A 23,287-nucleotide genomic window follows, 5' to 3' on the forward strand; every position below is an offset into this window, starting at 1 on the left:
AATAATGCACAGTGTTGTAAAAATGGTTTGCCTCCCTAATTCTGCACTTTCTATAGCTGCACACTGTTAACTTAGCTGCATTCATACAAGAAATCATATGACATATTTAGTGCTTCCTCTCAAACTTGTTAAAAAGTTGCGGTGGACTTTGTTCCCACAGCTTTCATTTGGCCGATGAAAGCAGCTGACAGTGATTGGGTAGATCAACACTTTTGCAAATGTTTTTGACAGATGAAATTGGACTCAAAGGTGCAGAATAAACATGCTGTCATGCTGCAATGATTTTAAAAGTTATCCAGCTGTGCAAAATGTGAACACAGTTGAGCAGATGTTTTCTGTGACTACAGAGGTAGTTCCATAATCTAAATTGTTCATAACTTTTCTGCCTGTTCTGATGTTTTAAAACTGATTTACTTTCAAATCCGGCCATCCCACTTGTCTATGATTTTCTCCGTTATTGCAACCTTGTAAAAGGGGGCCAGGCATCATAAAGTAGGTCCAATGGTCTCTTGAGGATTGGAGCTGGGCCACTTTGTAATTGAGCCGTTTTAAATCAATTTAGCAGATGGAGACAAGCCTGATATTTATTCATGTTTAACCATTTTGACTGTCAACAGATGTTTCAGACCTCAATGCAAAATAAATTAAAGTCAGATGTATGCAATATATGTAGGAATGCAACAAGAAAGTACTATGCATCAACATATAGCAATATCTCTCTCTCAATTTTATTCTGTATGTCCTCTGTAAAACTGTATCCTACAATGGTAAAATATAGGGCGCCAACTACTGATTAGTTTCATTTTTGATTAATCATTTTTATTAAAATTAATTAATTAATTAATTATTAACAATAGAGGTTGTTAATCTTGCTCAAGAGTATCTGAACAGGTTTGGCCTCAGCGGGCATAAAACATTATCTCAATCCACTTTGAGAGGGAAACTTCAAATTAATAATAAGCTTCTAAAATACACTACCATCCTAGGAGCCCCTACACTGTGAATGTGCTCTTTCAGTAGTTTCAGTTCAGTGTGTTGTGTACTTACAGTAAACATGCTCTAATGAGGCAAAGCGTTTCTAGTTACAAGTATTGTATTCATTATCCACAAAACATGGACTTCATACAAAGGATCAGGGGAATTTGGTTAGTTGATGATAGGATTGTATGATAAAGTTTAGATGTCAGAGCATCCTTGAACTCCTGATGCACTGTGAGCTCACCAAAACATGTTCCAATAACTTACGATCAAATGAACAATGAAAATTAGCTCAACTTAACTCAATAAAGATGACAAAATATGTCTATACTATGATTGATTAGTAGCTAACTACAGAAAGTGCTTTTATGCAAAACCAACTGAAAAGATGGCAGCCTGGTAGGTAGAAAATCATTTTAAAAACATACATCTGGAGGATGGTTAGCAGCAAAATATATGCAATGTGTAGCTAATGTAAAAAAAAGTAAAAAAAAAAAAGAAAGATGTGCTTTTAGTCTCCAGTCGCTATGTCACCATTACTCTGCTAAGCTGCTGCTTTCTACTCTTCTCCATTCATCTTGAACTTCCCATGACTGCACAGGTTTGGAATCTCTGCTAACATGATGGATTTCTTCAGACCTAATGTCATGCTTAAAAAGGAGAAGTTCACTTTCCCATAAAAATAAAAACAAAAGAACAATCTAAATCTAATGGTAATCATCATTTTTACCATAATTTAGCATGTAATTCCGTTTGAACAAGGTCTTTCCATTCAAATAAACATAGTTTTAAGCTAAATGCCCCCATCGCCTGCACATTTCAAAAGCAACGAGTCAAGTGCCTTCTAAGCACTGTCCACTCCTCCAGTGGAGCAGCTCACTCAATGAGCCTTGATCAGAAAATAAGAGAGTTCACTTGTGCCGACTTCCATCCTGAAGAAAATATGCAGACTTTACCAACTACATTTTTTGGGTCAGTGGGAGGGTCTCAGATTAATTCTCTCTCCCCACAGCAGTCTCATTTCTCTGACAGAAATATGTCAAGGTTAAAGGTCTTATCCAGCTCTTGATGTTATTATGCACCACTTTAATCTGACAAAATGTATCTATGTTTGGAGGTGTGCCCATTTTTGCTTGTGTGTGTTGTCACAAACTATGATCTGGTTGCTGTACAGCTACACTTCGGCTGTCAGCATGTTATGATTAAACTTAATATCATGTGTCCTACCCTGGCTAGCATGCGTCCATCAGTTATGGCAGTGGTTCAGTAACTGTTTCTGTCATACATGCTTTTGAAAGACAAACAAATCATGTTTGTTTTGCTTTGTGAATAAATCTTGTTAACGCACCAATATCTTCCTAAGTTTTCTCTTAAATATGTTCTTAAGAAAGTCCCTAAGAAAAGTCTACGTCTGATTCATGACGTGTTCTTAAACAGCAGAATTGTTCGCAGGTGTGTTCTTAGAATGATGAATCCCAATGTCTTTGTAAATTGAAAGCGTGTGCCCGTTGCTCCTATTTAGCAAAGGTAAATGCCCCGTTAATTCCCATAAAAAGGCATGAGATGGCAGGGCCGTGTCGTGTGCACACTTAGAGAAATGTCCAAAAGACGTGGCAAAGACGGTGGAGGCATCGACTCCAAGAGAAATAAAAACTTTAGTAATTCTGAAGTGGAGGTACTGCTGCAAGAAGTTAACGAAGAACGAGACATCATATTTAGTAACGTCAGCAGTGGATACTATGCAGCAAATAAAACTGATGAAGTAGAAAAGAAATAGTTTGATCTGAAATCTGAATGTATTCCAAAACATAGAAGATACTCTTGGCGTATAAATAGCATGACCAATCACTTATTATTGGATGGCAGGGTTCCCCGTTAAAGGTGCTCTAAGCGATGTCACACGTTTTTTAGGCTACAACATTTTTTGTCACATACAGCAAACATCTCCTCACTATTCACGAATTGCCGGTCCCCTAAACACACTGTAAAAAAACGCAGTCTCTGTAGACAGCCTAGGGTCCACACATGCCAACAAAAACAAAGTGGTCCAACCTGGATCATGCAAACATACACAAACCGTGTTCCAGTGTTCAGCCAATAACGGACAAGAAGGATTTTGTGAGGGGGAGGGGTTAGTGCGCTGAAGCACAGAAGTGAGGGGACGGGATGGGGAGGAGGGAGGAGCGAGCTAGTCTTCGTTTTGTTTGAAAATACTTTGAACGTCAACAAGAACTAACGTCACAACATCGCTTAGAGCACCTTTAACATAATTGATGTGAATTGAAGGCAAAGCAAGGCAAGTTTATTTATATAGGCCTAGCCCAATTCATACACAATGGCAATTCAAAGTGCTTTACAAATGAGCAGTAGTGTGTATTTATTAAAACAAACAAACGTATAATTATGTGTAAAATAATGAAACTAATTAGTTACAAAATGGAGAGGAATGTTACATTTTAAATTAGAACGGACGAAAGCGGTATAGCTACTTGTTTTGGGCAAACATGTCAGCTCTAAATCTAAAAAGTGCAAAGGAGTGCTCTTGAGTGTGCGTAGATTCTTTTCTTACCTAAGAACAAATCCCAAATAAGAAAACATTGGTGAATGCCAGAATCTTTGTGAAAACTGCGTAAGAGGGGTTTAAAGGTGCTGTAGGTAGGATTGTGAAGATCCAGGACTTATGCCGCGTTCTATTTACCTCGGAACTCGGAAGCCACAACTGGGAATCACGTCATACCCGAGTTGAATGCGTTCTATTTAAAAGTCGGATTTTCATTGTTTTCATTAGCTCTAGCCCGGTTGTTATTGTTAACAACCAGTTGATAACAACGCATTACGCTGTTTTTTGTGCATGCAAACAGCGTAACAACATGTCCACAGATAGAAGTTGGACATGCCTGTGTGAACGACTGATTTAGTGACACAAATGAGACAGAAGTGCTTATAACTTTATGTTACTGCAGCTTTCACAACTGTTGATACAGGGGGCAGCCATGTTGGATTTTGAACTCGGGCTACTGCGAGGTTGTACGAGTTCCGAGCTCGTAAATATCAAGCCCCCAGGAGGAGCGCTTAAGTCTATATGCCAACATGGGCTTAGCGGATAACGGTGGTACTGCGCCCCATGGCCCAGAAAGACTTTTCACATAGACATTACATGGCGAAAGAAACGTCTATATTTCAGCGGATAATTAGTTTCGGGGTATATCAACCTACCAGCCCGAACACTGAAAGGGTCCTTGTTTAAAATGTTACGTTTTTAACATTTTTAACATTCACTAGAAGCGAATACAGAATTATTAAATTTGAAATGATGAACGCGCATAATGGACGCGAGCAGACCCACGGGACGGCCTTAGCCAAAGAATTTGAACATCAACAACTTCTCAGTCCCTCCCCCCCTTTCTGCTAGAGACCAAACAGTCTCCTAAGCCCCTCCCCCCACAAGGTAAAATGTGTGTGCATGTGATTGACACACAGTTAGACACCCCCCGCCCCCTGGCCCTGATTGGTGTAAATGAACAGGGAGCTGTGGATTTTTGCAAATTGCACTACAGGCTGTGTGGTGCCAGAGGAGCCAGATTTTTTTTTTTCTATTAAAAAATAGATTAACTGCTTTAGGTAGTTCTACTGGAACATAGGGTCAGTTTCAGCAAATATGACAGAAAGTTAGTTTTATAAGTCTTACCTACTGCATCTTTAAGAACACATTTGTTCTTAAGAACGTTTGGTGAATGAGGCCCAATGTTCCCAAATAAATCAACATGTTTATTTACAGCAGACATTTTGACTTGTCATAGAAAGAAAAGCACACTAATAATGATAACGTCAATTACGCTTCAGCTTTTTTGCCGTGCAATGCAGCAATTAACAATATTATTAGTTACACCTGTGTTTGACAAGTCCGGATGTCTGCTGTTAAAGAGGTCTGTTCATTTCTGGTCACATGCGACAATTTAGGTACCACTGAGTTATTATTTCACTAACTTTTTATAGTTATTATAATATTTTGCCAAGTGTGGCATAATATTTTTTGGCACAGTACATTGTGTGGAAAACAAAGGATTACAATGAAGCTTTGAGCATAAACAGGTCGAGAAAAAAAAAAGCCTTATCTGTGTTTTCTTTCCTTGCAAACAACTTTAACTTACTAGCTCATTTGTTGTGTTGTGTGGGTTTCAATGTACCCAGTCTCTGTAGACCTAAAGCAATTAGTTGGTTTAAAAGTTGAAAAAGCCGAGATGATTTGTGAAAAACCAAGCGATTGACATTTTGAATAATTGATAAACTTCTATACTTGACTGGAGAGTTTTGTGCCAGAACCCAAGGGACTTTAGGCAATTAGATATAATAATTCACAGATAGCATATGGGTTAATGGAGCCATATAGACCACACACAACTTCCTACAGTTAACTCCACCAGTAGTAGTGGGAGCGGTGGAGTGAATTCAGAGCTCATATATTCAACGTGCTCTGGATTCACTGAAAAAATGGTTGATTGGGCCATACTTGTTTCATGAGCTCAGACACGAGAATGTTGGTATGAGATCACACATATGGTTCATCATTACTGGAAACTTTTTACTCTGTTACTTAATGGAGTGCATCTTTCCTGTGACTCAATTTCCACAGACATTAATTGTAAGCTTCCTGTCATTAGAGGAAATATAACACCCTATATTGATTGGACCTACTGATAAGCAGCTCCTTCACAAAAAATACATATCGAATGAGCATCATACTCATCAATTAGGGCCATCAAATGGTTCGTATCACAAGAATAGTGACTAATCATTGAATAAATACAGTTAGCCTAGTCAGACTTACACATCACTTTTAGGTTTTGTTCATTGGCTGTTTATGTGTTTGCATAATAGGCGAATTGTTGGGTATTAAAAGAGATTAGAGGAAAACAACAACACAATTATTCATCCATAGTTAACAAGGGAAGTGGCAGTCAGCTCCTTCAAATCCTGTTAAGGGGGATTCATTTGATCATTTTGTACCAACAGGAGGGCAAAGGGGAAACCTTTATCCCAAAAGAGGCAAACACCTGCATGCTCTTTTCAGAAAGTAGTCTGGATGATGTGATCATATATCCCAGCCTGCTACAGCACCTTCTTCTCCATGCATTTTCTAAAGGCCTGAGAGAGAAGGGCACTGGATCAGGAAGAGAGGTTTCTAGCACTGCTCCCCACAGCCACGGTCATCACAACTAATGGGCTTTTCGTTGCAAATCTAATTATAAACAGGATGGTGAGTAGATGACTTGTTTTCCTCAAATTTCTCCAGTATGACAAATACTTCTGGACAGGATAAACACCCACCCAATAACACAACCCCACACTGTAAAAATGAGATATATATGAGATAATGTAAAAGTTTTCTGTTTTTTATGGCACTGCTATTTTATATTTTATGGTCTATTTCAACTCATTGTACTGCAGCATGCTTTTGATTGATTATTCAATTCATTTGAGAATGATGAATTAATGTAGACTATTTAAAAAGGTAGGTGTATGGGCATACGGTCACACAAGCCTCTTTATATCATAGGACAGCATGCTTCCAACCAGGTCCGGTTCTAGACTGCTTTGAATGGGGGGTCAGTAAGAGATGTTGGTTGGTCACCAACGACTAGTGTTAATGAGTGCTCTTTTAGACTGTAAGCTATATCGTGCACGGTTTATGTTCTATAATACATAAGCATGTAGTTTCTTTAATTTTAAACCCACCTTGTTAAGGGGCACATCTTCAGAAAGCTAAGGGCGAAGGGGCCGGACATATCCATGCACTATTATTCTCATGTACACTTGACACAACGCGCCACCACATTTTTAATCATAATTAAAGGGATGGGTATTGATAGGGTTTTATCAATACTATACTCTTATCCATAGGCTTATTCCTTATCAGTTTGGTTCGTTTTGGATACTCGTTTCAGGTCTTTTTAATTACTAAATAATTGCTTTTACAAAAAAGTTATTTAAAAAAAATAAATAAATTCAAAACTGGACTAAAAAGTTGTATTGCTAATACTGAGTGAAGTTTATAAAGAATAAAGGACACAGACATCAATCAGTATTTTCATCCCTCCTGTCCTCTGTCCTCCCTCTGCTGTTGCTGTGATTCATTCCTCACACCATCACCTTCAAGGTCTGATGACATCATTGGCGTGCATAATAATTAGCCATGTGGAGGTACAGTCAGCTTTGTTTTAGCATGTTTTAACAATTTGCAATAGCTGGTGGTGCTATGCTTGTGTAAAACAGCAGCAGTGCAGCCAGAGCACATTCAAATATCGCTTTCTATGTTGAGGAGCTCAGCCACGGAAAAAGGAGAATAGGAGATGTTGCAGCGGATAATAAATTACACTAAAATGTAAAAAAGTAGCCTACCGATAAAAGAACCGGTAATAATACTACAGTCTTTAATCATTTTGCCCTGTTTTTTGGGGTTATTTATTTGTAAACTAAAACAATATAGGCAGACCGGAGTTGGCCCACTGGCCGCCAATTGCAGTGATCAAGCTATGATCAAGTGACAGCTTCTGCTGATAAGAAAAGTAACACTTTCTTGCTGTGTCTCCGTGTTTTATAGGGCCAACCCAAACAATTATGGCGTTTTTCCATTACATGGTACCTGCTCGACTCGCCTCGACTCTACTCGCCTCGACGCGCTGTGCGTCCGTTTTCCATTGCAGATTTTAGTACCGCCTCAGCGTGGCTGGTCGTCATAGCGACTGCCGTGGGCGTGGCTTAGTAGCGTTGCTTCCCGACTCATTTCCTGGTTCTCCGTCTCCGTAAACAACAGGATATCAAAGAGATAGTTAACGTTTACTGCTCCAGATTTCCCACCGTGGTCAGAAAAACCGGTGGAGACACTTTGTTTTCCTCACATATATATGACTCTAGAGTCGCTACCGCTCGCCGGAGATAATCGGCGCACTCTCTCACTTCTCCCCGCTCACCAGCTCCCCACACACACACACATAAGGCGACTCGACACACACACACATCACACATGCACACACCAGCGCACAAGTATAAACATCAGGCCACTTGTATGCTACAGAGAAAGCTCTGCGTGGAGCCTCCGGCAGCAAAAAAACACCGCTGGCTAAACTATTTAAAAATGCTGTCTCTCGCTAGCAATGCAGTGACGATTCTTTCCGACCAGTCAGCAGCCTGCAGGTTTTCACGTCAACTTTTCGGCTCGCCTCAGCTCGCTTGGAACCTCGACTGAGGTGGTACTAAAAAAAAGTATCTGTTAGCAGGTACCAGGTACTTTTTTTCGTAATGGAAAACCAAAAAAGGCGAGTAGAGTCGAGGCGAGTCGAGCAGGTACCATGTAATGGAAAAGCGCCATTAGATACTAGTAAAACGTCAAACGTAGCAAAAGCTATGCGTTTTTAAACAAAAACTTTTTTTAAATGGCATTCTGAAACAAAAACGATCTCTATCCACACAGGTCGATCTCGAATGATGTTCGTCCATATTAACACCATGATTAACACGTCTGACAATGCATATCACATGACCATTGCATTCACTGGGCATGCGTGGGCCGATGAAATCAGGAAGTAGATTGTCTAACATCACTCTGCGGTTGAAAATCATGGATATTAGTTAAAAATACAGAAAATACTTTGGACAAAATAACATTGGTAAATAGTAAGACCAGGCATTTATTTGCTTGGACCGGCGACGAGGTGGAACTGTTACAAAAAGGTATGTAAGACTATACATCTATGATGTAATGGTACTTTTTGATGGCCCCGTTTCCCAGCACTGGACGCTTGATGGGCTTGCCACTAGCAGTAATCAATTTCTCTTCAATGACCACTGACAAGCAAAGAAAACAGGCTACACCCTCCTACAACTGCGATGGCTGCACCCGATTGGACGAACGCTTCACTCGTGGGCGGTCTTCTCCTGGACCAACATGGCGGAAACTTTCTCTTAATTTACAAAAATAGTTCACCAAAATGTGTTTCTGAAAACATTTTATGCGAGAAATAAGCTATGCAGTTGCTGAATCTGTCGTCAGTTTACGGTCAGGTTAAAAGATTTGAGTTTTCGAGAGGTGGCGAGTCAAGCTGTGGGCCGTTATTTGCATAAAGTGGCACCTTATTTGCATAAAGTAGCCTAGACTTCAACTTTATTCAAATGAGGAGCAGGCAACTTGAGAACAAAATGCGTTTTCAAACAAAAACGTAGGGCTATTAATGATGTAGATGTTCCAATCCAGACTAATATCTGTGCTATAACCACTGCCAGGGTTGGTGTTAAGCTGCAATACTGCCTTAATTACTTCCAATAAAACGCTAGACTTTGGCCCAGCCGATGTTTGACACACTCATAAGCACACCACCTGGATGGGCCCTTGAGGCCTGGCTGCACAGGTTGTCAGTCCAGTGAATGCATGGAGGGGAGGCCCTTGGTGACTAGTAAGCATTTGTTTCCTCGACACAAACCGGTCGCAGTTATTCAAATCAGGTGGTTTTAACACTGGGAACCCTACAAGCCTGGCTGGGCAGCCGCTCCTCCCTCTGCTGACCTGCCAATCTGTGCACTCAACTCACAACTCCAAGGTAGCCTATTTCAACCACCCACTCCCCAACTTTACTCAGGTGGGAAGCCTCATTATTAGACCCCCCACCCGACAATGGTATTTTTGGTGAGAGGAATTTGGGCTTTGCATGTCTCCCCACACTCCTGTCCCTCCCCGTGTTTCTCCCTGTCGACCTTACCGAGAAGCAACAGTTTCAGTTCACGGCGTGCGTCCTTCTTATCCCGGCGGAGCTGCCTTTCGATCTCGTCGTTGATCCGCCTGGCTTCTTTCGCCTCCTCGCTGAGGCAACACGCCATTATGGATTCCAGGGTCATTTTCTCTCCTTTTTTTTTTTTTTTTTTTTTTTAAAAAAAACGCACTTTTCCGCTTTTTCCTTTTACTGATTCATTCAGATTTCAGATTCGTCGAGGTAAAAAAGACGTCCTCATACAGGCCTAATTGTGGTGAATAACGCGTGGACGCCCTTATAATGAGTCTGAACAGCGCACAGATTGTGGTGGAAAGGAAAATTAGATATTTGAGAAATTATTGACCCCCCCGTTTCGGTTCGCTTTCTGGGCTTCCCGACAGCTTCAAAATAGTGTCCAAGGCGGTTTGAGTTGAATATCTGTGCAATCTTAATTGGTGCAATCTGCTTTTCCTTCTCAATATGATCAACAGATCCTTTCAGGACACATCCTCCGTACTGCTCTGTTTGATCTCGTTAAGCATTGCCATCCGTGCCTGGCCACCCTCATCAAAGTCTTCAATGTTGTTATTTTTCAATCAACAAAACCCCTTGTGTTCAAGCTATTGTCCGTGGGTGAGGGCAACGAGAAAAACACATGAATGAAGCTTTCCGTTTATTTTCCAATGGCTCGACTCCCGGGCGTGGTAAAGCAGAATATGGCGGACTTTCACTCCAGTCGGCTAGGCAGGGATACAGTACAGTTATCTCTCTCTGTGTCTGCTCAAAAAACCAAGAAAGCCACACATAACATGGCATTTCAGCCGTAGCTGTCGGTGCCGCAACCAAAATATATCCCAGTTTGTATCAAAAGCCGTTTACATCCATGGCTCATCAGCGGGGTGAGAAGAAAGAAATAAACGCCGTGTTGTTGCTATTTTTTTTTTCTTCCTCCCAGCCAATCTTCTCCTTTTCCTCAATTCTCTTCATGTGTTTTTATTACAGAGGCCATCCACTCCTCCGCTGGAAGGGTGACGTCGGCCTCCCATCGACAAGGGGGGAGTGTCACGTCCAACAAACGCCACACAAGTATTTATACCCCAACCTGTGCAATAGAAAATCTGTATGAATGGAGAAGCAAACTCGTATCTCCATGGGCGTGGGCAGGACAATTCCACTTTAACTCAGTGTTTGTGCCGACTTTGTAGGGAGAGTAATCACAGTCACAATATATGTGGGTAAATATGACGTACCGTATTTTATTTTACTGGTTTATGGCAGTATGTGATTTTCTGCAAATAGGCTACAACTCATTTGTGTGTGTATATTTTGTGATTGCATGATAACCAGTGGAGGTCATCTAGCACAGGCTCTAGTGTACAGTGGGCACAATAACACCTGTATGCAGTCCAGTAAATATTCCCTTTGTGAATGTTGTATTTTTTCAGATTGATATTGTAAAGATAGCCAGAAAATATGGAGTTTAATCTCTGTCTCAAGTAAATCATAATACATCCCGTGTTATTTGTATGTAGATCATATGTGCCATGTGCCTTTAATAATCCAGAGAGTTCCACAGCAGTTGTAAATCACAATATTCTAACAGGCCCACACACTTACAGATTGATGAAATGATAAGTGGATGGATAGATGGATGTTAGAGGGGCCATATCACATATCCACAGTTGTTCCATTATGATTATCTGCACTGACTGTTCTTGCCTGAGCCATTAGTATTATCACTGTGAATCAGTGTCCTTTTTACTTCTGCCTTTTCCACAACCACAACAATTGGCTATACCCACTCATTATTGGAAGGATAGTCAATCTTTTTTTTTTAGTCAACACATTATTTTGTTTTGGGTTCCAGGCTCTGCGTTGTTCCTGGGTCTACAGTGGACTTCTCAGGCCCCATCCTAATGAGAACAGTAATGAGCCTGGGCCCCAAGCAACATACTGAATTTCTCATTTGGATCCCAGTCAGATAAAGGTCCAGAGCCATGGCTGTAGAATGAGTGTTGGCCCTCTTTTATAGGCCAGTTTTGGTTTGAAGGCTTTTTGTGTTTAAGGCCTTCCTAAAAACCTTCAATGGAAACATACATCTTAGTCTAATTATCAGATGGACATTCACAGGGCAAAGTTCAGGACTTTTGAATTGCATCATAAAAGATCTAATCTGTGTTTTCAGCAGTGTGTGACATACAGTAAATCTCTACATAAATCCTTGTGACCGTGTGGGTGAGGCAAATGGATCTTGCACCATCAAGTCAGAGATAGGGATTAGTGAAGTGAGAGCACTTTCCTTTGTGAGTTGCTTTTGTTTTTGCCTTACTTCACTGACAAGTACTGTGTCATGCAAGTGAAGGAAGCAGTTCCATTTTATAATAATAGACCCTTCAGAAGACAAACAATGAAAATACTTATCGTAAAACAGGTAACAGGAATAGTCATACATATTCAAATTTGGAAACTACTAAGCATTGAAATGTATGATGTTTTGTTTAAAATACTATCATATGATTAGAATAAACTTTATTTTGCTGTAAAATGCCTGACAATATATTTCAACAGTTTAACTGTTGTCGCACTACGCTGCAAACATAACGTTAGAATTGAGGTCATCTCACCATTGAACAGTGTTGATTGTAGCCTAACTAAGTGGCCCATTTAGATCATTTAAATGGGGACATCCCAGTGACTCAATGCTTAATTGCTTGTAATGCAATGCTTAAATCTGCCCATGAATTCAAAGCCATTCTTATCTTTCCTGACTATCTGACTAAAATCAGAGCTACAATAAAGCACATGACTATATGACAGTGAAAGAAATAATTATAAAAGAGTTCTAGTAGAATTAATGTTAGCTGTCCAGGGACCTTTTTATGATTCGTCCCAGATTTCCAGCTTGGGGAGCCATTCAACCTGTGCCTGTATGCACCCAGACACAGGTCAGTAAAATTTTAACCTGTCATGTGCTGTTCAGCATAATCTTATTTAAAGTCAAGTTTCCCCTTTAAACAAAAGCATTATGTTTTTGGATGAAAACCACATCATCCCAGTTTATTTTTCAAAAAAAATTTGAATTGTTAAATGTTGTTGTTTGAGCTCCACATTTTCCCAGTCAAATGTATTATGCACATACTGTATAGTCTTTACTTTGGACTTACATTTCAACAAAAGAAAAAACACAGCTTTCTTGCATCCTTCTCTGACTTTGGGCAGTGTGGGTCTAGAAAAAGAACACTGATATATGTATGTTATCTGGAAAGAAAAGCTTGGGTTGTTGGTTACTCCAGACAATGCTTTCATTGCAGTGCAGGGTACAAAGGGATTTCATAGATTTGTTATAGTTCACTGAGGAAAACACGAATTAATTGGAAATTGTCTGAATAACAGCATGGATGAACAACATGTGACAATAGCTACACAGTGTCAAATTAGGCTAGACCTATCCAATATAATACAGATCAGTATATCCTGCAACACTATACTGAAAAACTGTGGGCCCCAGCACCCCCAAACACCCAAGTTAATTAGGCCTACTTGTTTTTCTTTTGGAAAGGAATATGGGAACATAAATTATTAAAGTAAAATATCAACTGAAAATGGGCCTTACTTTATTACCTGTTAAGGCCCAGTTTTGTCAAAATTTTGTTTTAAGGCCCTATTATTTTTGCTAATATAGGCCTCACATGATGCATATTTATGATTGTTTTGTGTGTTTAATCAATATTACTAAGAGGCAATGCACAGAGAATGAGAGGGGGTTAATGCCCACCCAGCAGGTTAATCCAGCCAGCCATGGGTGTAGATGTGCCAGTGGAGGAAAAAAGAAATGAATGGTGTGATGGGCACAATACTTAGTTATTCACCTTGGACACATGATCAGAAAAACTGTGCACATGTATTGAATGCAAGTGAATTGTAGATGGGCGAGGTACACGTTTAGAAATGCAACAATAAAAATAAATAAATAGTAAATCAGACTTTTATTTTGTAAGAGAACGCTTTCGATTACTTCCTGCCCCGTGACCTCGCCCTCGCCTGGATACGAGAAAGCGTCGCTACGGAGAGAGGGATGGGTCTGTGGTAGTTAAAATACACTTCTGTTTACTTTCCCACGCAGTTAGGACAATTTACTATCATGGCAGTCTATGGAAAACGCTTCTCGGTCGTTGCGACAGCGACTCTACCAAGTTTTAACGTTTGTATATACACGTTTTGGTGCTGTTAGTGCACTAATCTATGTTGGCATGACAGATAAAGATTAGTTAGCATGCTAGCGAGCTAGCCACACAGCCTCAGCATCACAAAGCGACCACACCTGCCAGTGACAGGTAAGAAACCTTGCTTCACATATCTCCAGGACTGTTTACTACGAGTCATGAACTATTTTTCACCATTTGTAACTACGGTTACAATCCCTTGGTGTTGTTACATAATAATTGCCAGCACAGTTCATAGCAGGTGTTTTCGAGCGACTAATTCTTTGTGACAGTAATGATGCGGCTCTAATAGGATTTGAGCCCTCTCCTTCCTGTCGATTGTTTGAGGAGTACGCCAGGATAACGAGGGAGGAGCTTAGGGGTGTGTGTGTGTGTGTGTGTGTGTGTGTGTGTGTGTGTGTGTGTGTGTGTGTGTGTGTGTGTGGGGGGGGGGGGGGGGGGGATGTGTGAAAGTAAAAATCATTGGTGGTGATAGTGTCTAATCATCCTTTTGACTGATCTGTCATATGTGATAAATTGCGCAAGTCAGATTAGGTACTTTAATTATAATATTTTTTTTTTTTTTTTTTTTTTTTCAAAGGAACGATAGACATTTATGGATGCAATCATGATTGTTGTCCTAGTTTGATTGTGTGTGTGTGTGTGTGTGTGTGTGTGTGTGTGTGTGTGTGTGTGTGTGTGTGTGTGTGTGTGTGTGTGTGTGTGTGTGTGTGTGTGTGTGTGTGTGTGTGTGTGTGTGTGTGTGTGTGTGTGTGTGTGTGTGTGTGTGTGTGTGTGTGTGTGTGTGTGTGTGGCTGCAGGTACCGAGAAGTCATGGGTAAACTACAGAGCAAGTTTCGCAAGAGGTCTGACCTCTACAGGTAAACATGTGCATTACTGAAACAGCTTGTATTCTTGTATGTACTATTAGAACCAGGTTTTCTGTATATAATCTGTTCTAACCAGAGACAAATTAAAAAGTACTATCAAAGAAGTCACTATGCATACTAAAGGTCTTCAAAAAAATGTTGTGGTTTTGATGATCATTGTCCACAATATGGTGCACATTGGAAATCAAGGAGCTACTCACAGATGCAAAAAAATAAAAACTCACTCAAAATTTCAATAAGTTGTGGATAGCAGTGAGACAGCTGCTGGAACATTTGGTGAAAAAAATCAATTTATTGAATCTTTGGAAAAATATTTTGCTCTCTGTAGAGTTTACTCTAATTTGTTGGGAACAGCAGATGCCAGTACCATGAAGATAAGCTATGCTATGTATGCTATATGAAGATTATACTAGTACATACAGTGTAGTATTAGTATATTTACTTTGTTGTACTGTATGTCTACATGAGAAGTGTCATCATCAAAAGTGGTCATTTCTTGAGGATTATTTTCATCTCAATAATTCATATTAAGCAGAAGAGTTTTAGTCCTGCAGCCTGTAAAGGTGTGCTTTTTTTTTGTCTAATTGGTGTTTCCTGTGCAGGGCATCTCAGGGGGAGAAGGCAGATAATACCTTTGACAGTCAGGTGGTGCAGTATGAACCTGCCCATCAAGGGTCCACCAACACTGTCACTAATCTCAACCCAGATCTGTGTGTTTCTGGTGGGAGTGACCAGGTAAATTATTGTAACTAACTTTTGGAAAGATTCAGGTGATAAATGAACCAGTGTAATAGTTTAAATATCATTAGAATGCCTAATGCAAGAAAAAGACATTATACATTTTCATTTACATAGTATAAAAAGTGTCATGATCCCTGGGTTGGCGGTTCGACCCCCACCTCTTCCTGTCCACATGTCGAAGTGTCTTTGGGCAAAACACTAAATCTCAAATAATTCCCGATGGTCAGGCCAGCACCCTGCGTGGTAGCTCTTTGCTGTCGGTTTGGCATGTGTGCGTGAATGGGTGAATAAGCGGCAAAAACCTTGTTAAGCATTTTGGATAGTGGCGCTATATAAATATATTAATACCATTTACCATTTAATTTCTGTGGAAAATAGTTAAACATGAAGTGATTATTATGTGCGCGTTTGTGTGTGTGTGTGTGTGTGTGTGTGTGTGTGTGTGTGTGTGTGTGTGTGTGTGTGTGTGTGTGTGTGTGTGTGTGTGTGTGTGTGTGTGTGTGTGTGTGTGTGTGTGTGTGTGTGTGTGTGTGTGTGTGTGTGTGTTTGCCCCCGTAGGCTGTGGTGGTGTATGACTGGAAACAAGGCAGGATGTGTCAGTCCTTCCAGGGTCACAACCGAGAGGTTACCAAGGTAATATTAATACTGAGCAGGGTCCAAAATTAGCCACATGCTGGTAAAATATGCAAGTGGTATAGTAGCTGGTATATTTGCTTCACTTACCAGCGAAAAAACAATGGTTATCCATTGAGTGGCTGGTAAAATGTGAACATTCCCTAGCCGTTTGGCTGGTGGACAAAAAAGTTAATTTTGATTTATTCAGTGTGTTCGCAAACTGATAAAGGTGTGTCGCTGTTCAGAGCTGTTACACATTGTCTCCTCATAATTCTGCCTCCATCTATCTGCCAGGTGGTGTGTTATCCAGGCAGTACATGGATCTTTAGTGCCTCACGGGACAAGACTGTTCTGATGTGGGACCTAAACCAGGGGGACGAACCCATTCAGGAATTTTGTGGCCATGAATTGGTGGTCAATGGACTAGCTATCAGCCCTGGTACACACACACACACACACACATGATTTTCCTCAGTCATGAGTACATATTTTAACAATTTGTTTTATTGTTTAAGATAAAGTTGTCAATCTGCCATTTATAGTAGGTCAGAATGCATGATAGAACTCAAGGTTATCATACCAAATGTAGTATGTTATATCTCTGTGCAGATGGCATTTTATTTATCCCAAAACATAGCTTGCTATCAATAAATATTCATAGTTATGGTATAGTATAATACACTTTATAGTATAATACACAAATCCTTGTAAATGAGTTGCAGCTGTTAGATGATAATTCTAAATATCCTTAAACAACGTTTGTAAGAATGTCCACCATCAGGCCTCCTGGGTATAGATGTAATTTGAGATGTGATAGAGACTTCTCAACAAGCTGGATCGTATTTGAAGGCTGAGGAAATATCTCCGCACTGATCTTATGTCTCAGTCAGTCGAGATACTGCTACAGTAAATAAAGTATTATATCAACCTGCCACCTGTCCTGAATGAAAGCAGTGATCCATCCATCTTCGTCCGCTTATCCGGGATCGGGTCGCGGGGGCAGCAGCTCCAGCAGGGGACCCCAAACTTCCCTTTCCCGAGCCACATTAACCAGCTCCGACTGGGGGATCCCGAGGCGAGATATAATCTCTCCACCTAGTCCGAGGCCTCCTCCCAGCTGGACATGCCTGGAACACCTCCCTAGGGAGGCGCCCAGGGGGCATCCTTACCAGATGCCCAAACCACCTCAACTGGCTCCTTTCGACGCAAAGGAGCAGCGGCTCTACTCCGAGTTCCTCATGGATGACTGAGCTTCTCACCCTATCTATATCTATCTTATATATCTATATCCTATATATAAGGGAGACGCCAGCCACCCTCCTGAGGAAACCCATTTCGGCCGCTTGTACCCTGGATCTCATTCTTTCGGTCGTGACAGTGACAGCAAGCAGTGATATCTTATCTATTATCAACTATGACTGGACAATGTTTATTATGTCAGATGATAGAATTTTTTTTTTCATTCGTTTCATTTAATACATTTTAAGATAAAGTTTTGACAAGTCCTGGGGCTTTAGAGGCTATTGCCTTTTTAATGTGGTTTTGTAATTGTATGTACATTGTCATTTCTTTCAGATTACTGATCTGCACTGATCATATGGAACTGTTTTTATTGTGGTTTGTAGATGGGAGAAAGCTGTGCACTGGTTCTCGTGACAACTGGATGTGCCTGTGGGATATAGAATCTGCAAAATGTGAACACAGACACAACATTTCGAGAAACCTGGTGAGAATAATAGTATGTGCTTTTGTGTGCACACAACCTTGTACTAAGAATTGTTTCAAGCATCGCCTTAGGGGTGTACATGAGCATGTAAGAAAAAGAATCAAATCAATAAGTCAGACAATCTGACTGTTACTTCCGAGTTCATGCCCTGCAGGCTTTAAACTTTTCCACTGTCCTTTCTTCCCTGTCTAGGTGACTCATGTGTGTTGGGTTCCTAGCAGCTCCTCTATAGTTCAGACCTCCGAGGATAAGACCATAAGGTACAGAAAGATTGGCTTCTGCAAGTATATTACTGTAGATGCACATTTGCCATCTGCGGCATAGCAAGAAAATTCATTGGAAATTCAATTTGGTTGCAGTTGGTAATGTGAAATATGCTGACTTGTTTTTACTTTATAGGAAAATGTATAGCAAAAAAGGTGTTGTGGAGTGTGATACCAGTGCTTTACAACAATTATAATTAGTCATGGAATGCTCCTCATTTGGTAACAATGCAGGGTCAAAACTACAATAAGTATAACATAAAAGTGACACTGAGACTGAGCGCTCACGGTCTCACATTCATTGACAGGTTATCTTTACCTAGACTTCTATCAGTAGGTCACAAAAAAACATTAATTTATCCAACTGTCTACAGTTCAGCCAAGGTCAGACAAAATGCATCTGCACCTAGGGTGGCTAATTAAAATACTAAAGGAGGTATTTGGTCTTGGGATTCTGCCTATACTTTCATAAAGTGGCAGGGCATGCTCTTTCTCACAGGTGATGGGATGGGAAAAGGAGAACAAACAAAGTCTGTTAAATTAAATCAGAAATACATGTAGGTGTGTGTGATATGATTTATGGGATTTAGCTAATAAACTAGGCCAACATAGTTGTGCTTGTTACTGTACATTAGCTTCTGTTAGTATGGGGGAATGTAGTGATTACACATCTCTACACTTAACCCAACAGCTCCTTAAACATTTGACTCTGAAATCACCTCATGCAGCCAACTGTTTGTTTGGAATAAATCATGCTGAACATGTTTATTCCACCTGTACAAGACACTGGGAATTGTATACTGTAAAACTTGGATGTTTATAAAGAAGAGGTGTTTTCTTTTTCTATGTATGCTGTCATCATCGGATGAGGGAATAATAGGCACACCTTTGACTAATTTGGAGGATAGATCCTGCTATGTATTTAAGCAGTATTTGCCCGATATGAATATTGAGAAGCACTTGACAACTGCCTAAGATAGCCCAGTATTACAGCAAACATGGATGATGAACTGTTTATCTTCAGTATACTGTTAAAGCTTTAGTGCCTAACTTTTTAAACGTTACATTCAAACCGTTGCCAAATGAGTTGCTACAAAGCTAATTAAGACTATCAGCTCCACACAACTCTCTCTGTATTTCTCAGTATGGCTATGTTCTGAAGATTGTGGCGTCCGGTGACTTTCCCACGCAGAAACTTGAGTGAAGAAATTTACCTCTTCTGAAGAGTCCATCATGTCTTTTTAATCCTCTGTTTCCTCCTTGGCTACTAGCAACTGTGTGGAGGAGGGGTGGGGGCTGTACGCAATCATGGAAGGCTATATCATGTGGACGAGCCAACAGTTTTGTTGTCATTACTTAGAATTTCTCATGGGGGCGACAGAAACTACACATTGTAGCTTTAATCTGTCAATATTAAATTTGGCTGTTTGTAGTTGTAGTGTAATATTTTAATTCTTTTCATTTAGACATATGTTAGAAAAAAACGTAGCATCACAATTCCTTCATTATCTAAGAAAAAATTTGATCTATCTAAAAGTCAGATGTGTCCACTCCTTTTTAACATCGCGACTGGTTTAATTTCATGTTTTGGATGAAAAGCTTGTATTTCTACAGTGATGTTTTTGTGTATGTGCGCAGGGTGTGGGACAGCCGTGCATGGCAGGTGACCAATACTTTTCCAGCCAAGCAATACATCCAGACCCACTGTGACGTTTCTGCAAATGGCAACTACTTGGTGTCCAGCAGCAACGGCTTTGGAGGCCAGGGCGGTGAAGCCACGGTGAGAACATTGGAGGAGTTTGTGTGGTAAGATGTAAATGTGCAGATGGCGGATATGTTGAGGCTGTTAGCTATAGCCTATAGCCTTAGCTACCTATTGTCTAGTTTGGTTTAAGTTGATGCAAGACAAACATCAACTGGAAAATACAATATGTTTTGCGCATTTACAGGTGTAATAGCATGCACTCATAAAGCAGGAAGCCCAGTGGCTAGCTACTCAGTTAATACCAGTTCTTCATTTTTTTTCAAACAAAATAATATTTAGACCATTCCCTTGTGCAGATGGTCTCTGTATATTTACCTTGTGGGTTTGACTCCACCACCAGCTATACCAATTTCCTGTCTAATCTGTGTCTTCCGAAAAGTAGCAAAGAGAGTCAAATATGAAGTTAATCCTATTTGACCGATTACCAGTGATTCTGTAGTACAGTCCAGTCTAGTAAAAAGTAGTAAAGCACATAAAAAGTTTTGTTTTAAATATATGACAGGCATTAATAGGTTTTATTACACTACTGTCAGTTAATTGAGAATCATTTAAGTTGTTATTGTTCAGATTCAGAACAAGAATTTAGTTTGGTTTTGAACATCCCTCGCCTGGCTTCTACACAAAGTTACTCCTCATGTGGGAACACCCTGTTTCCAACAGAGCCTTGAATATGTATTGATTTATTAATTCTAGAAGTGGTTTTGTTAGTCTCTGGTGCTCTCTAATTAGTTTTGACATTGTCGTTTGTTCTCAGTGGAGTTGTGTCTGTGTTATTAGCTCTGGGACCTGCGTCAGCCCGGCTGTAAAGTTGTGGAGTACAGAGGTCATGTCCAGACCACCGCCTGCTGTATGTTTCTGCCTACACCTCTTGGTGGCACAGCTCAGGTAGCAACATCCTCCCATGACTGTTCCATTAAAATCTGGGATCAGAACACAGCAGGTAAAACCCACTCATTGATGAAAACAAATACAAATGCACGCATGGGCACATATACAGACACGGTTTGGGTGTGTAGTCTTTTTACACTAACTCTCCTCCAACCACCCCCCCCCCCTTCAGTCTGTTTAGGGACGTTGTCTCTGGATAGTGCTGGTCCACTGATTTGTCTGGCTCCCACTGACTCCACCGATCTGCTGTGTGCCAGCTTCAACAACGGCCTCCACCATATCCAGGTTGGCCACGGATCAAACCAGGCTCAGGTTTCTGGGGCAGGTTTAGGTGGAGCTGGTGGCCTGGACATGAAAGTTGTGGCACGCTTCTGACAGCCCAGAAGAGCCTGGTGTGACTAGTATGCTCGTAACCCAGACCTGTGAACGGCCAGTGACTCTGCGAGCAGTATCACTGGATATGGACATCTATCTATCATGTCAGTGCTTTTATTTTTTAATTTTACAATTTTACACATTTCTATAGTATTTTTTGCTTTACTAGACTGCCATACAGTGAATAATGACAGAAGATATCAGTGAGAAAAGGAGTGGATGATAATGACATGTATGGAGGATGCACCTTTTGTCCAGCAAAGCCACCTGCATGCCCATCGTAGCTGCTCTTCTTGGGGAATGGTCTGTAAGTCACATTACCCATTATTATAAGAGACTATAAACATCTAAGTGATCCTGCTTGGATTGCTGCCTTCTTGGACAGAACCAGAATAGCTGGGGTTTACTCTGTTTTGTACACTACTTCAGCTAGGTGGATTTTACGAGATGCTTCATGCACATGTTGTATTGCCTTTATTGGTGGTGTTGAATACATGTTTGGAGGACATCCTAATGGGGCAGGAGTAGTGTTGAAAATGTGTAAGCACTCTTAGAGCAGGAAAATCAGCTATTTGGTCAGATGTACTATGATTTTTCCTGGATAAAAGTTAGTAGGTGCAGTCAGACTTGCAGTCTTGTTTGTTAAACATGTTGTGGTTGTTTTTATCACCAAACAGAGTAATGCTAAACACGTGTATGTGGATATGTAACCTTTGATTAGTTTGTACTTTAGCTTTAACCTGTCAAGTGTTGGACCAAATCAATACCTATGACACAAGACTGTATAAACATTAGCTTTTTTTTTAGGTAAAATTCTATTCATAATGTTTTTTAAAAATAAATATTCCGATATTTTTGAACTGAAGCTGCCAATAGCTGATGTTTGGTGCCGATATCCAATATATTTAAATTTGAAAATGACTATGCAAAATACTGAGTAATTCCCTTTTTTAATAAAATAGTGTTTGAATAAACAAATGGGTATAAAATATATTGCAAATACAAAAGAAAGCTGCTCTGTGACCTACACATAAACATATATAAATCCTTCTACCAGTTAAGATATTGTTTGATCAACATTGATTGAGGTATTAGATTTTGATTTAATACGGTGTCGCTACTGTGCTATTAACAACTACTGTGTTAGGATTAGCAATCCAGACCGCTGTAGTTTAGCCAGCAAATTCCAATGTAAAAATATAATTAGCAACCTTAAGTGAGTTTTAAGTGAATTTGGCCGCACATAACACACACACATTCCTACCTTAACTGATTTTTGTCAGGAGATGAGTTAAACCACTCTTCTATTTGAAGTGTAAATATAATACAGATTACTTTGTCAGTTTCAGCATCTTAAAAAAAAAACATAATTATATTATATACATAATTTTCCTTTTTGTTTGTGGTTATCCTGGGTACCATCTCTCCCAAAGACAGTGGTTGCTATATCATCAAATTCCATTTTAGAGAATTATCTGCAGCTAGAACAACAAAATGGACAGGCTATAGTTCAAAGTGACCAGTTCAGCGGTAATGTACTATCAGGTGATTCCAAATGCACTATGTAGATATTTGGCACTCTAAACATCCCCAGTTGATTTGAGCTATCTGTGTTTGTGTATAAAGTTTATACACTACGATTAAGCAATAAATAAATAAATAATTTCATGTCTGAGTAAATCTTGGTTGTGTCTCCTTGGGTAAGCTGAGATATACATTTTTTAAGATAATTTTAGCCTTTAATAGACAGGATAGCTGTAGACAGGAAAGGGGGGAGAGAGAGGGGGAAGACATGCAGCAAATGGCCGCAGGTCGGACTCGAACCCTGAGCCGTTGCGTTCGAGGACGGAGCCTCTGCATATGGCCTACCAGGTGAGCTACCCAGGCGCCCAAGCTGAGATATTTTTAACGTGGTCACAGACTTATATTTAACATGCATCTTAACATACTTGTCATTAAATATGAATGCTTGCTTCATCTCATTCAGTAGAGTACCACAGTTAAAGATGCCCTAAGCGATGTTGGGTGACGGCACTTCTTGTTGACGTTCAAAGTATTTTCAAACAAAACGAGGATAGCTCACCCCTCCCTCCTCTTCAT

The 23,287-nt window shown here is 40.2% G+C and overlaps 2 protein-coding genes across 9 annotated transcripts in view; one reads left to right on the forward strand and one right to left on the reverse strand.

The window, feature by feature from the left end:
• The window catches only part of LOC120560417 (guanine nucleotide-binding protein G(q) subunit alpha), a 26,212-nt gene extending 16,126 nt beyond the window's left edge, over positions 1 to 10,086 (reverse strand). Inside the window, exon 1 of the mRNA XM_039802895.1 lies at positions 9,732 to 10,086. Within this exon, the coding sequence (XP_039658829.1) occupies positions 9,732 to 9,867 (136 nt within the window). The 5' untranslated portion in view covers positions 9,868 to 10,086. The remainder of the gene's footprint in view (positions 1 to 9,731) is intronic.
• On the forward strand, positions 5,932 to 22,867 carry wdr31 (WD repeat domain 31). Of its 8 annotated transcripts, none has more exons than XM_039802891.1 (11): positions 5,932 to 6,235; positions 10,725 to 10,808; positions 14,746 to 14,805; positions 15,417 to 15,549; positions 16,114 to 16,188; positions 16,465 to 16,609; positions 17,796 to 17,896; positions 18,089 to 18,156; positions 19,798 to 19,939; positions 20,702 to 20,864; positions 20,985 to 22,867. In XM_039802891.1, the coding sequence occupies exons 3-11, from the start codon at positions 14,759 to 14,761 to the stop codon at positions 21,185 to 21,187; spliced, it is 1,077 nt and encodes a 358-aa protein (XP_039658825.1). In that variant the 5' UTR covers positions 5,932 to 6,235; positions 10,725 to 10,808; positions 14,746 to 14,758; the 3' UTR covers positions 21,188 to 22,867. The 8 variants fall into 8 exon arrangements, 6 of the variants coding, with proteins under 6 accessions (XP_039658825.1, XP_039658828.1, XP_039658827.1 ...); XM_039802893.1 differs by lacking the exon at positions 5,932 to 6,235 and adding an exon at positions 9,120 to 9,572; XM_039802894.1 differs by lacking the exon at positions 10,725 to 10,808.
• The last annotated feature ends 420 nt before the right edge of the window (positions 22,868 to 23,287 follow it).

Source organism: Perca fluviatilis, chromosome 6, assembly GCF_010015445.1.
Source record: "Perca fluviatilis chromosome 6, GENO_Pfluv_1.0, whole genome shotgun sequence".
Taxonomy (NCBI): domain Eukaryota; kingdom Metazoa; phylum Chordata; class Actinopteri; order Perciformes; family Percidae; genus Perca; species Perca fluviatilis.

What these genes read in the sequence shown, in the direction of transcription:
- wdr31 (XM_039802888.1), top strand. Translation starts at nt 10,606, where the DNA reads ATGGCTCATCAGCGGGGTGAGAAGAAAGAAATAAACGCCGTGTTGTTG. An exon ending in GTCCAACAAACGCCACACAA is followed by an intron (nt 10,809 to 14,745) that starts GTATTTATACCC and finishes GTGTGGCTGCAG; the next exon opens with GTACCGAGAAGTCATGGGTA. An exon ending in TCCGAGGATAAGACCATAAG is followed by an intron (nt 18,157 to 19,797) that starts GTACAGAAAGAT and finishes GTATGTGCGCAG; the next exon opens with GGTGTGGGACAGCCGTGCAT.